The 13,113-nt window shown below is 33.8% G+C and overlaps 1 protein-coding gene across 6 annotated transcripts in view; it reads right to left on the reverse strand.

The window, feature by feature from the left end:
* uif (sushi, von Willebrand factor type A, EGF and pentraxin domain-containing protein uif) overlaps nt 1-13,113 on the reverse strand; it is a 431,448-nt gene that overhangs the window by 44,702 nt on the left and 373,633 nt on the right. For all 6 annotated transcript variants that reach the window (XR_011329717.1, XR_011329716.1, XR_011329718.1 and 3 more), the window contains exons 39-47: nt 12,565-12,765; nt 10,090-10,317; nt 7,958-8,091; nt 7,646-7,839; nt 5,505-5,752; nt 3,345-3,476; nt 2,906-3,071; nt 791-1,042; nt 252-384 (exon numbers count right to left, since the gene is read on the reverse strand). Coding sequence is in view for 3 of the 6 variants with exons in the window: in XM_069812500.1 (XP_069668601.1) it covers nt 252-384; nt 791-1,042; nt 2,906-3,071; nt 3,345-3,476; nt 5,505-5,752; nt 7,646-7,839; nt 7,958-8,091; nt 10,090-10,317; nt 12,565-12,765 (1,688 nt within the window). In the remaining 3 variants the exon portion in view is untranslated. The remainder of the gene's footprint in view (nt 1-251; nt 385-790; nt 1,043-2,905; nt 3,072-3,344; nt 3,477-5,504; nt 5,753-7,645; nt 7,840-7,957; nt 8,092-10,089; nt 10,318-12,564; nt 12,766-13,113) is intronic.

Here is a 13,113-nt window from a genome sequence, read left to right on the forward strand (position 1 = left end):
CAGAATACAGCCTGACCACATATAAGGGAATAGCAAATATTACAGGAACAGTCACTAAACAAAACTATTTCCCATGCAATAGCGAATACTATATACAAACTGAAGGACTAAAGATCACTAACATTCACTATAGCTATAAGAGGAGATATTCCAACTATAAGACGAGGCCGCTTTAGCAGTGCCACTAGTGGCTCGTTAGTGCACTGTGAACATGTAGTGTGTGTAACTAACAGGAAATATATTATAAATACCTGTTTCTGAATTTCATTTGTAACATCCAATGCTCTACTCCAAATTTGGACTTTGGTCAAATGTCCTTGGAATCCAGCCTGAGTGTAAGCTTTGGGATTATCACTACTTGGCTTTCCCAGTGTCACCCAGCCACTGTAAAACAGAATATATAATAAAAATTAATCTTAAAATGACATAACATTATTAAAATCCTGTACGTGAATTTAAAAACACAGTTAGAGTGGAAATTCAATAATGACGAGATACTGTACAAGAGAGTACTTATCAAGGACTATATACTAAAATGGTAACAAAAGGTTTACGATGAGGAATAAATTTATTTATCATTTCAGAAGTATTCTTCTTTATTTCATTCTTCTGGACCTTTTTTCATAGAAGTTTATCTCCCACTATTGATATTGGATCTCTATGACCACCTATAGGTATTCATCCCTTTAATCCCTTACAAATGCCCTTATTAAATACAGCCATTCTACTTGCATTAGGAGCCACTGTAAAATGATCCCACCATGAGCTTCTAGAAAATAATTATACTCACTGTTGTGGAAGTTTTCTGCCACCACCATAACTCTCCACTTTGCTGGCAATGAGACCCTCTGTGATCAGTGTGAGTTCTCCTCCTTTCTCTCCATCCCAGACAACAGCAATGTGATGCCACTGACCATCATTAATGGTGGCGTATTCACGGAAGCTTAGGAACACGTCTTGCAGGTCTGGGAATAAGGAAACTTGAACACCATTGCTTTGGGCCTGCACCATGACGCGACGCTCACTTGCCACATGTGCAGATCTGCAAAAATGTTATTATGCATAATAGCTATAACAATCCACTGTTTAATCTATTATTACAAAGCAATGCATATTTGAAGACCCTTTGAAATATAAGAACTTTAGGGATTGACAAAGCCATGTTCATTGTTTTTCGAAGTTGTAACCTTCGTCATGTTATAATTGATTATTACAATAAGAGAAAAGCAATGTCCTATTGATGTTACTTCCACTTGATTGATTGATGCTTTTGAAAATTACATAACAAAATATTTGGCTACGGTACAGAACTTTACAAAGTGAGACATAAAAATAACAGCACTTTGCTAGAACTGTGAACATCTTTATTGAATTCGAGAAGAGTGCTAATAATATTTAAATTTCTTGTTGGGTTGTAAAAGCGTATGCCATTTTAAACAAGAATGGATGGGGCGTCTGCTTTTGCTTGTGATTATCAATTAACAATGGATTTGAGCAGTCGCAGACCAAAGCAAAATTAAGTATGGATATAATAATTAAATTCAAATTAAACTGGAAGTAAGACTCAAAATTAAAATACTATGAAATTACCGATTATAGGAGATCAAAAATAATTCGTAACTACAAATTTTCGGAACAAGGAGCGCAAGAATGCCCATCCTAAAAGTGGAATGAACAATTTTAAAGAGAGGAATAAAATTCTATTAACAGTTTCGTAATTCTATAGTTTTTCATTTAATAAATTTACAATTCCCCAATTTTATAATTTATTACCTTAATTTATAACTTTAAAATGGCATTTTACTCATAGGGAATGGAAATCATTTGTAACCTAAACAAGTCAATTGCTTAATTCGTGATAATTGATGATGATGCTGGTGATGTTTATGATGATGATGATGATGATGACGATGACGATGACAAAATATTCAAAGGTAGTTTACTTCGTCTTCGTATTCTTCTTTTTCACTTTCTTCAGTTTTTGCTCCCATAAGCTTAAATATCATGCACAGTTCCTTCGATAATTAAGGTTAAAATTTCATCTCGACTTCTTGCTCCAGTAGTATTAAAAGTTAATTGAATGTAGTATCTATTTTTTCTTTTCTTTGTTTTACGAGAACGGGAAGGGGCAATCTTATACCGTAATTAGATAGCGAAGAATCAATTATGCTAGAATGAATTTTCTACAAAAATAGTTGTACACTGTACAAATTATTTATTACGGAACTTGTGTACAATAATTAAAGAAGTCAGTAAGATCCTGTTTTCTTCACAGTTCATCTCCAGTTCTTATTGTACTGGTACAAAGGGAAATAGTAATGTTAATACAGTGAAGTAGTTATTATTTATTCAAATAACTTAACGGTTCATCAGTGGAAATAGTAATTTATAACAATCCCAAAAAACAAACGATTGCAATTGACTTAATGTAATGGACTGTTGTATTTAGTGTTAAAAAGGGAGTAGAAGACCACGGAACAGCTACTATAAGAATTAGAGGAAGACTCTGGGTATGGGAAGTGTTGGAAAAGAGGCAGAAGAAGGAGAGGCGAACTATAAGAAAGGTGAAGATCCATTTCAGACTACAGAGTCGACATTATACTGGTACTAAAATTAGGTCTTGAAACGTTTGCATTAAGACTAAAACTTGTCTTGACTCAAACATTTCAAGAGCGTAATTTTTGCAACAAAAATAAAATATAATGTACTATAATAAATAAGTTACTACGAAGAAATTATTTCTTTATTCTTAGATACACTCTTAACACTAGTTGGACCTCACTAGGTTCGGAGAATGACGGGCACCACGTCGAAACTACTTAGCCAGGTAATTTACTATAATATTAACATAGTAAAGCAGTTATTACTTATTCAGAAATTATTTCTGCTACATTTAGTTACTTACGAGACACTGTAAAGAGTAAAGAAGATGCCTCCTTCGTCCTTCTGAGTAAACTGGACCCACATGGCAATGGTAAGACTAGATTTGGCACCAAGGAAGAATGGCACAACTAATGAAGCACTGCTTCTTGTTGGATCACTGAAGTATAGGTCATAATCCACTTGAATTGCTAGAAGAAAATATTTTTATTGCGTAATCCCCTTCACTACGTAATGTATCCTGTTATAAGAATGTCAAATCATTTCATTATTTGTGTTACTTTGTTAACAATGATACACGTTTCAATGAAGATATATCAACGACAAGTGAATGCATTAGGTAGGAAACACACATAATGCAACATTTTTATTTTTGTGTTCTGTATATTTTAATGTAATATTAAGACTGACAATTTTTTTTAGGAATTCGGCTTTAAGATAGAATACAGTGATATTTTACTTACTTTTCCTGCAATCATCTCCAGTAAGATTGAAAGGACATTGGCAGTAGAACTTTCCTGTGAGATCAATGCATGTTGCAGAAGGAGGACAAGAATTCTCTTTGCAGTCTATGATATCCTCGTCACAGTTTTTACCTTTGGAAATAAAATATGTGGTAAATTAATTACCGGTATGACATAATATAAATATCTTCTAACAAAAACAATTTCCTAATGAGAAGAAAATTAATTGAGACAGAATAAAGAACACAGAAAAGATGTAGGCAGAAAAAACTGGATCATATTTCACTCCACTTCTTAATGGAAGAACAAACTGGTTCACCTGCTGAAATTTCAAATATATTAGAAAGCATTTGCATTTGCCTACATTCATATGCAGCTTTATACACCTGAATACAGTCTTAACTGTTTTTCAATCACCTAACAAACTGAACATCACCATGCCTAGGTCTCTACCCTCCATATCCTGCTGTATTCCTCCATTCCTACCCCTTATGTGTCGCCCTAAAATCATTTAATGAACAACTTTCTTCGCTCATGCAAAGTACATGATAAATCACTTTAGAGACCTACATTACCCTCGATTTACAATACTTCTTCCATACCTATTCACTTCCTTACATCCTTATTCCGGACTGTCCCATATTTTAACAATCAATAGTTCACATCAGATGCAATCACTCGTCTGTCTTCGTAGTGTGTTTTACTTTTTCAGTTTCATAATAAACCTACTTATTATTTATGTCGAAGTAGCGACTTTGGAATTAAAAAAATTAAATGATTCAAAGCTATAGGCGAAGATTTTTTTTTTAACTATGACGGGCACTTGACTTGTGTCACTCACTCAAGCATCTCCATCTAGTGAGTGGCGTGTCAAAGCTTGTAGTTCTTTCAGCTGTCATGAAAGTATTGCCCTTGGTGCACCATAAGAGACTAATTACATAACACTGTATGACGATGATGATGATTAATGGAGAAATTGTGGATTGCCGATAGAGAAAATGAGAGTACACCATGAAAACCTACCACCAAATTCTATCTTTGTTTAGCACAAGTTCCACAATTTGAACCCTAGTCACCAGCGTGGAAAGTCGATGCTCTAGCCATTTGCTAATGCAGGGGTTCCCAACAGGTATGTCGCAGCTCCATGGAGTGTGTCACGAAATTTTGGAATTGAAAAATAAATGTTATTGCATCCAGAAAGTCTCTTTACAACGCATTTTTTTTATTTGCAACAAAGTATTTGATATAGTACATTTTATTTTGAGACAGACTTTACCAATGAAACGTGAATACCTGCAACAATGCTCATTTCAATTTTTCAACCATATGGCCACATATAGAGAAACTCTGTGCAACCCACCAAGCACAGACTTCACATTAATTTAAATAGGCGAGTTTTCAAAAACAATAATAAAAATCTTTTATCGGACATCCAGCATAGATAGGTTGGGATTTTTGACATATACCTTTGTTTTTTCTACTGCCACTCAAATTGCTGTTTGTTCTTTTAGAATTTTCAATTGCGTGTTAACATCAACCTATCTACAACACTGGATGTCCCACACTACATAGAAGTGCTTTCTTTTTTTTTTCTGGGAGAATGTGCTGGAACGGCATTCCGGCACCTTTTTGTTGCATTTTCATCATGTAACCGAAATATGTGTGAATATATTTTAATATAATTCTTCTTTGAATTCCGCTTAGATCTTGAAAGTCTTGTTTGGACGAAAAGGAGGTTAAAAACGAGAAAATTCCCGTGTAGTGAACAGTAATCTCTTTTGATCCTAAAATTAGAGCAGAAGTTTAATATTTTTCAAATAGTTCAGGACTAATTTTGAAAATTTTGACACTCCATTTCCTCGTCCACTATAAAAAAATATTCTACACAGAGTTCGACCATCTTTTCCTCCAGAAAAAAAGTAGTGGTTATTATATTTATTATTATTATTATTATTATTATTATTATTATTATTATTATTATTATTATTATTATTATTATTATTATTAAAAACAAATAAGTTTGTTGCGATATCATGGACATTCAGTAAAGTGTGTCGTCAGTCAAAAAAGGTTGGGAACCACTGTGCTAATGGTGCACCTAGCAGATATTATGTGAAGATCGATTACTAAAATCCAATGTAACTGTAATAATTTACTCACCAGTGTATCCATGTGGGCAGATGCAAGTGTACCCTGGTCCATTGTCAATGCAGGTTGCTCCATTGCGACATGCTCCTGCAGCACAGGCATCATATTCATACTGACAGCCAATACCAGTGTAATCATCAGGGCAAGAGCAGTTGAGACCTGAACCAAAGTCTCGGCAACGTCCGCCATGCATGCATGGATTACCAATGCAGCGTTCGGGTGCTGTCTCACACTGTTTCCCGTCTGTACCAGATGGGCAGCTACAAACAACAAAATGACGCCAATAGATGAAAGTTTTTCCCTCAGTTTCTGAATTTTTATTTTTAGATATTCAGTTTAAATATGCTGTCCATACTGACATGTAGAGAAATTATAGTTATTGTATATATTTTTCGTATTAATATTTATTATCATCATACGGCTTTCAGGTAGTGGTTTCCCTCACATTTCTGCATATGGTCCACCACTACCCTTGATTACATTCAATCACATATCCTAATATATTTCTCCTATCATCTATATCTCCTCATATCTTCCAATTACATGAAGTTAAACCCTATTTCTGTCTATTTCTTCCTCCATCTTCTCTGATTTACAGTATTTTCAACTCTTCACCTTCTTTATCTTCCCTCAATCCCATTTTCGAATACTATGCAATAATGTCTACCTTACTCTTGTTTACAAAAGTTCTCGACTACAATCTACTCAGCCATCTCTACTACTATCATTGCCATCTTTCATTACTGTTATCCCTAATTTTCTGTTTATCTTAAAACCTTTTTATCTCTGACTAGTATTCACTAATTTTTCTACTTTCTCATCTACATTACTGTATTATATTATTTGTCTCACTTATTGTTCCTATGTTATAATGTTTGTAATACTTCCTTGCTATTACTTGTTCAATTCACTTATTATAAAATGGCTCTTGCCTGTTTGTAAATATCACTGATTACTTCCTCTTATTCAAAATTCTTCATATTTGAAAGTACAGTATTTTCTTTCCATAACAGTGTTATCACTAAAAAAAAAAAGTACTTTTGATGGTTCGAAAATTCCTATTTTGTACATGTGAAATGTTAAATAATCATATTTGTAATCTAAAATGAGATAGGACGTATTTTCTCTCTAAAGTTCTTGTATCATAGTGGACTTATTGAGCATTACAGATCAGGTTTTTTGGCAATAACTCCGTTTTGCTCATTTAATGCTTATAGTTTCTATTTATTCTAAATTTAACTGAACAGAAGGAGATTGCAGTGGTTTACGTCTGGCTCATTTTCTCTGTCTTTTTATTTCTACATTAACATATATGTTCTGTCATCCAGAATTTACTGCATAAAAATTGTTTTTTTCCAATATTTGTAGTACAATAACGATGTTTCATTTTGTTTTAATGATTGTGGATTATATATGTTTGTAATGAAATTTTGTTAATTTCTGCATTTGGGTGTTGGATAATGTTAATAATGGCTCTATTGATTGTTTTTGCATCTCGTATTTAATCGGTATTGTAAGTGTAGTCATGTTGGACAGTGACAGGTATTATCCTCACTGTTCCACTTATTAATATTAAGGCATTAGTCTGTGCTCATTCCAATGTGGCTACTATTGACAGTTACAATTTTGCTTCCATATTTCATAATGGGCTTGACGTACATTCTGCCCAAGGACAAGTCCGAAGATGGAGAATGCTGGGTTTGCAGTGAAGAAAGAAAACATAACTATTATAATAATATTATATAATATTTAACGCGTCTTGTGTGCAACTTCATTTCACACCTGCTAACCTTTTCATCAGACCAATCCGTTTGTTAACTCTGATCACTGTCCTATCAACTCGGTCAGTCCAATTCAGTTTGTTATCAAAGACAACATCCAAGTATTTAGTATTGGTACCGTACTTGTAATTTTATCAAGCATATCATTCTCTATCTTAAGTTGAAAATCCGCATTATCATGTTGTAAGGGGAAGAATTGGTAAAGAGTTTTCCACATAATTAAGAAATTTCATTTAAGGATTGAAAAATAAACTTTGAGTCATAAGAATAATAATTTTAGAAATATTACTAGTTAAAATCTGACAAAACACAAAACAGTGTTGTTGAAAATGTAAGTGCGAAATGTTATTTTTAAATAATAGGCCTACTTACACGCAGAAGAAATCTTGGAATAAGTCTATACAGTTGGCGTCGTTCAGACAAGGTTTGTTCTGACAAGTGCCTATATCAGATTCACAGCGGGAACCTGTCCATCCAGGTGGACACTCACAACTGAATCCACCAACTTCATCTTTGCATGTTGCTCCGTTCAAGCATGGCTCAGAAGCACAGTCATCCATGTTCACCTGTTAAAAAGTGTGAAGCGTGAAATGAGTCTCTAATATATCTGTTTAACAGTTTCATCATTGATGTATTTACGTTGTCCACATATTTATGGCATTTAAGTTTGTGTATTAATCTTACCTCACAGAGTTTTCCAGTATAACCTTCATGACAATGACACAAGAACCTGTTGTCGAGATCAACACATTGTTTAGTTCCTTCTGGATTACAGGGATCACTCAAACATTCATCAATTTCTGCTTCGCACTGTAAACCTGTGAAACAAAAGGAATAATGTAAAAATTTAACAGAGTTTATCAAAACCATGTAATTCAATTCAATTCAATTTATTAAGCCATTAGACATACAGTGATAGGCTTTGTCACAAATACAGAAGGGAAAAAACATACATTTGAAAATACACATATAATTGCAAACAGTAAAGTTTAATTAGAACAATTAAAAGACAAAATATTTTGAAACACTAAAAATTAATAAAAAACACTTCACTCTTAATATAACTAAATGTAATAACTTTATTTATTAAAAAACAATTTCATATGACTTTATGTTAAGAAACTCATCTACAGACTAGAAATGATTAATTAAAAGCCAATTATAAAATCTAGTTTTGAAACTATTGGGTGGTAACTTATAATATTGACTGAGAAGCTTATTATGTAATTTCATTCTCATGACAGAAAAATTTGTTCTCTTATGTAATCTACAGTATGGAATATTAATTTGTTCATTATTTCTAATTTCATGATCATGTATATTGGCTATTAGTGAGTAATTGTCTAAGTTATGTCGAGTGTAAAGGAGTAGGTCGTATATATATAAATTTATGACTTAATATCTGTGATTGCATTGCAATATATATGGAAATGACCAGGCCGACATATTGGCTAAAAAGACGTCCAACCCAGATAACACAAACAACGAAACAACAAATACCTTATTTTACAGCTAAATTAAATATTAAGAATGTTATCCAAGAAGCTTACACGCAAGATATTAAGAGCAGAACACAAGAGAAACACTGGGAAAGGGACATCTTAGAAATACCAAATAGACCAAGAAATGAAACAGTCGCTAAGTTCCGCTTATGTACTGAGCATGACTGTCTAGCTCAACACCTTCATCGTTTTGGCTTACTACCAGACCCAAAATGTACCTTGTGTGATCTACAAGAAGACATTAACAGGGACCACCTACTTCGCTGTCCAACCTTAACCAAAGTGAAAGAGTGTGACTGATACTGGGAGGCGAGGAACTTAATGAGACAATGAAGGACATTTTCTTCTCCTTTTGCATTCTATGTCTTTTTTTTTTTTTTGTTTTTTTTTTTTTATATTAAAGTTGTGTTTAGGTCAAAGATGTAAATCTCAGTACCTGTCATTGGAAAATAAATAAATATCTGTATTATTGCATGAAAAGTGGTCGACAATGTTCAAGACAGTTTGATTGACATAGAATTCTAATGGGTTTCTTTTGCAAAATCAAGACACTCCATATTTTGGTGTCATTTCCCCAGAAAATTAAGGCTATCGCATTATCAACTGAAAAAACAAAAAGTAGGCACATCTTAAATAATTTTGAGAAACGCAAGTCACTAATTTCTTTAATAAATATATAACTCTTGATAACTTTGTGCATATATATATTCGATATGTTTTTCCCATGTTAAACTGGAGTCTATAAAAAGTCCTAGAAATTTGATATAGTTTTGTATGTTGTCCTTTTTTTATTATAATTGCCTCAATACCCATTAAAAAAGGGTTAGTTTTATAGTCTTAATACTTATTCAGCTCAAAACAGTTGGTCACTAGTAGCTCAATTTTTTGTTTGTTTTTTTAATAATCTGATCTTTGACTCTGTTAATCCCGAAGGAAATAATTAGCAGAATATTAAATGCCTATCCCATGAATCAAGAATAAAATATTATTATTTCTAAAAATTTAAATTGATTCGAGATAATAATACTCGTTGTCTTTTTGCACTAGCTATGATTACTTTTAAGTTAAGATCTCTTCATGTACTGTATATAACGAAACGTGATTAACGTTCCAATCTTTAAATCAATGTTAACGTTAAAATTCCGCAGAAAAATGTATGGCATAACACCAATCATATCTAAACTATCCAAAAACCTTACCAGTATTTGGAAATTAAAAGGAATTATCAAAGAAGATTCTTTTATATGGGAAAGCAATCATACATGATGGTCTTTTAGATATTTAAAAATAGTGTTATTTCTTTCGGTTACTTACCAACAAAACCTGGCCTACACTTGCAAACGAAACCATCCAATTTGTCTTCACACGTTGCTCCATTCTGACAAGGTTCAGAGGCGCAGTCATCCACAGTGTGCTGACACTTCTTGCCTGTGTATCCAGGCTCACAGGTACATCGGAAGCCATCAACAGTGTCCTCACATTGACCATCATTCTCACATGGCGAACTGGCGCACTCATTGATATTTACATCACATGCAGGACCTGTAGTGTAAGACATGTATCAAAGTACACTGCACTGTGTGCAGAAACTGAAAACTTAATATCAATATATCATTTCTGCTTACCAACAATGTATAATATAATAAAATACGTATATACAATACAATATAATATATAAATTCAATGCCTGTTTGGGCTTGGGTTCTATTCCTGCTTAGGTTGATTAGCTGGTTGAGTTCTTTCGGAGGCTTTCCCCAAGTGTAAGGCATTATGTACGATGAATTCTCGGTCTCTATCACTAATTCCAGTCCACATCTATGGAGTAACGGTTAGCACGTCTGGCCGCGAAACCAGGTGGCCCGGATTCGATTCCCGGTCGGGACAAGTTACCTGGTTGATGTTTTTTCCGGGGTTTTCCTTCAACCCATTACGAGCAAATGCTTGGTAACTATTGGTGCTGGACCCCAGACTCATTTCACCGGCATTATCACATTCATCTCATTCAGACGCTAAATAACCTAAGCTGTTGATAAAGTGTCGTAAATAACCCTCATACTAATTCCATCTATGCTAAATACAGCGTCGTTAAATAGCTAACTTAAAAAAAAACTGTAACTTATAGCTTTTGACTTGTTCCATAACTTAAAGCGTCAATGCTGGTGTAAGATATGTGAAATATAATAAATGAAATGAAAAAAAAAAAAAATTAGAATATTTAAAGTAATAATTAGATTAAATAATGCAGAAAAAAATTATGTTAAAGAATTAATTGATATTGATATAAATCATTAATATCAGCTTTCCTTAAACTTGTTTCATTTAATGAAGTCGTTTATATTGAAAAAAATATGGTATCTGTTCATAGCAATTTTATGCCAAAGAAAATTACATATACGAGTGCAAGTTTTTTTAAATACTAATGGTGGATGAAATGAATTGAATTTAATGGAGTGGACACTATGGCCCAGCACTGCGACCTGTTAAGATCTATTGTGCTAACCCTCTGGCGATGCATTCTCAAACCCACACCAGCTGACCACACTAAGGTTCTCTGTGTGCCCAGGTTTCGAGCAGACACCCCACTCGTCCCTAGGCCAGCACCCTCCATGCTTTGCCAGCCGGCATTCAGGGAATGCTACAGAATGATAACGAAATGGAGAAATGGTGACGGAATGAGGTAAATGCCTAATTTGGGGAAAAACTCCAACTGCGACCTTGTTCATCACAAGTGTCACTATGGATTTTTTTAATGAAAAAATCCCAGACCTGACCAGGAATCGAACTGGGCCGCTTGCATGACAGTCTGAAGGTCTGACCATTCAGCCACCGCAGACTAATGGCGTGTACTTCACTTTTCTTCATTCAGCCATAGCAAGTCAGTTGTGTATACCAGTTTACCGACAGAGTTGTTGCCCATGGTGCACCACAGGAGGCTGGTCTACGCTACACCCGGAATGTAATGAGATGATAATGGAGATTTGTTGGGATGCCACAGAAGAACCAGAGCTCCTGAAGAAAATCCCTACCTGAACCATGAACTTGTCCAATACAGGTTATCATCATCATCATATCCTTCACATATTAGACCCTACAGGATCTGTTACGGTCTCATGCCAGTGCTTTCGTGGTCTTCCCAACTTCCTCTTTGCTCTTGGTACATAAGTAAGAATCTGTATTATTCATCCAATTCTGGTTTTTACTCTTAATATCATTAGAAAAACTAATAAGGAATTATTTATCTCTCTGCACTTTTTAAATATTAAGCTCGTTCTCATAGAAGTTGTCACATAGCATTTTCAATTGTTTGCTTTCATATTTTCAAATCTTACTGTTCCAATTTTGTGCTATCTTATTATTGTAGAAGAACAAAATTTGAGTGGGGAACAGTCAGTTATTGTCGGATGACAGAAGGTATAAGATCGGTTAGCTAGAATGCCTAAATTCAGTAAACCATTGCAAAGTAAACTTCATGCTTACATTAATGAATTTGATGCCCATGTGTTTTCAATGATGGAACAGTTTTGTTATGTAAGGTTTGTGAAAAGACAGTTAATCACGAAAAAAAAGTATTTTATAAGTCAACATGTGTCAACTACGAAGTAAAAATGTGGGTTTTGTTGATATAATTTAAATTTATTGCTAAAATATATTATGCCTTTTTAAAATTTATAATTCCTTTTTCAAAATTTATTGTGTCTTTTTTACGTTTTTATTACCTTTTTGCCTGCCTAATTTAACTGTTATAAATGCCTAAACATCTGGTTCTAGTTGTATTATTTCATATCTTACCTGTCCAGCCTGGACTGCAAATACATTGGTGAGAAAAGAGTCTATCGACACATATGCCATGTTTGCATGGATTGGTAATGCAGAGATCAATCTTAGCATGACAACGCTTTCCAGTGAAGCCCGGAGGACATGCACAACTGAAGTCTGCTACTAAGTCAGTACAGTTAGCACCTAATAAACAGGGTCGTTCCGCACAGTCATCTGAAACAATGGATTTATATTTTTCAGTAATATTTCATACACAGCAGCCCTCCGATTTCTAAAAATGTTTCACAAGAATTGGTGATAATGATAAAATATTTTATGTAAATCTTAAGATACCATTTGGGTGCATGCAACAGAGATAAGCGACAAGACAGAAGAACTTGTCACTTCACACAAGTTAATACGAAATAAATACTGTATATGACTACAGAAATACTTCTAAAAATTACTTGGAGAAGAAGAAGAAAAATAAGAATAAGAAGCTGATGATAATGATTTTCTGTGCTATATGTTGCGAAAGAAACAAAGTTCAATATTCGAATCAAGATTTGAAGAATGATTTTT

Source organism: Periplaneta americana, chromosome 16 (assembly GCF_040183065.1).
Source record: "Periplaneta americana isolate PAMFEO1 chromosome 16, P.americana_PAMFEO1_priV1, whole genome shotgun sequence".
Taxonomy (NCBI): Eukaryota; Metazoa; Arthropoda; class Insecta; order Blattodea; family Blattidae; genus Periplaneta; species Periplaneta americana.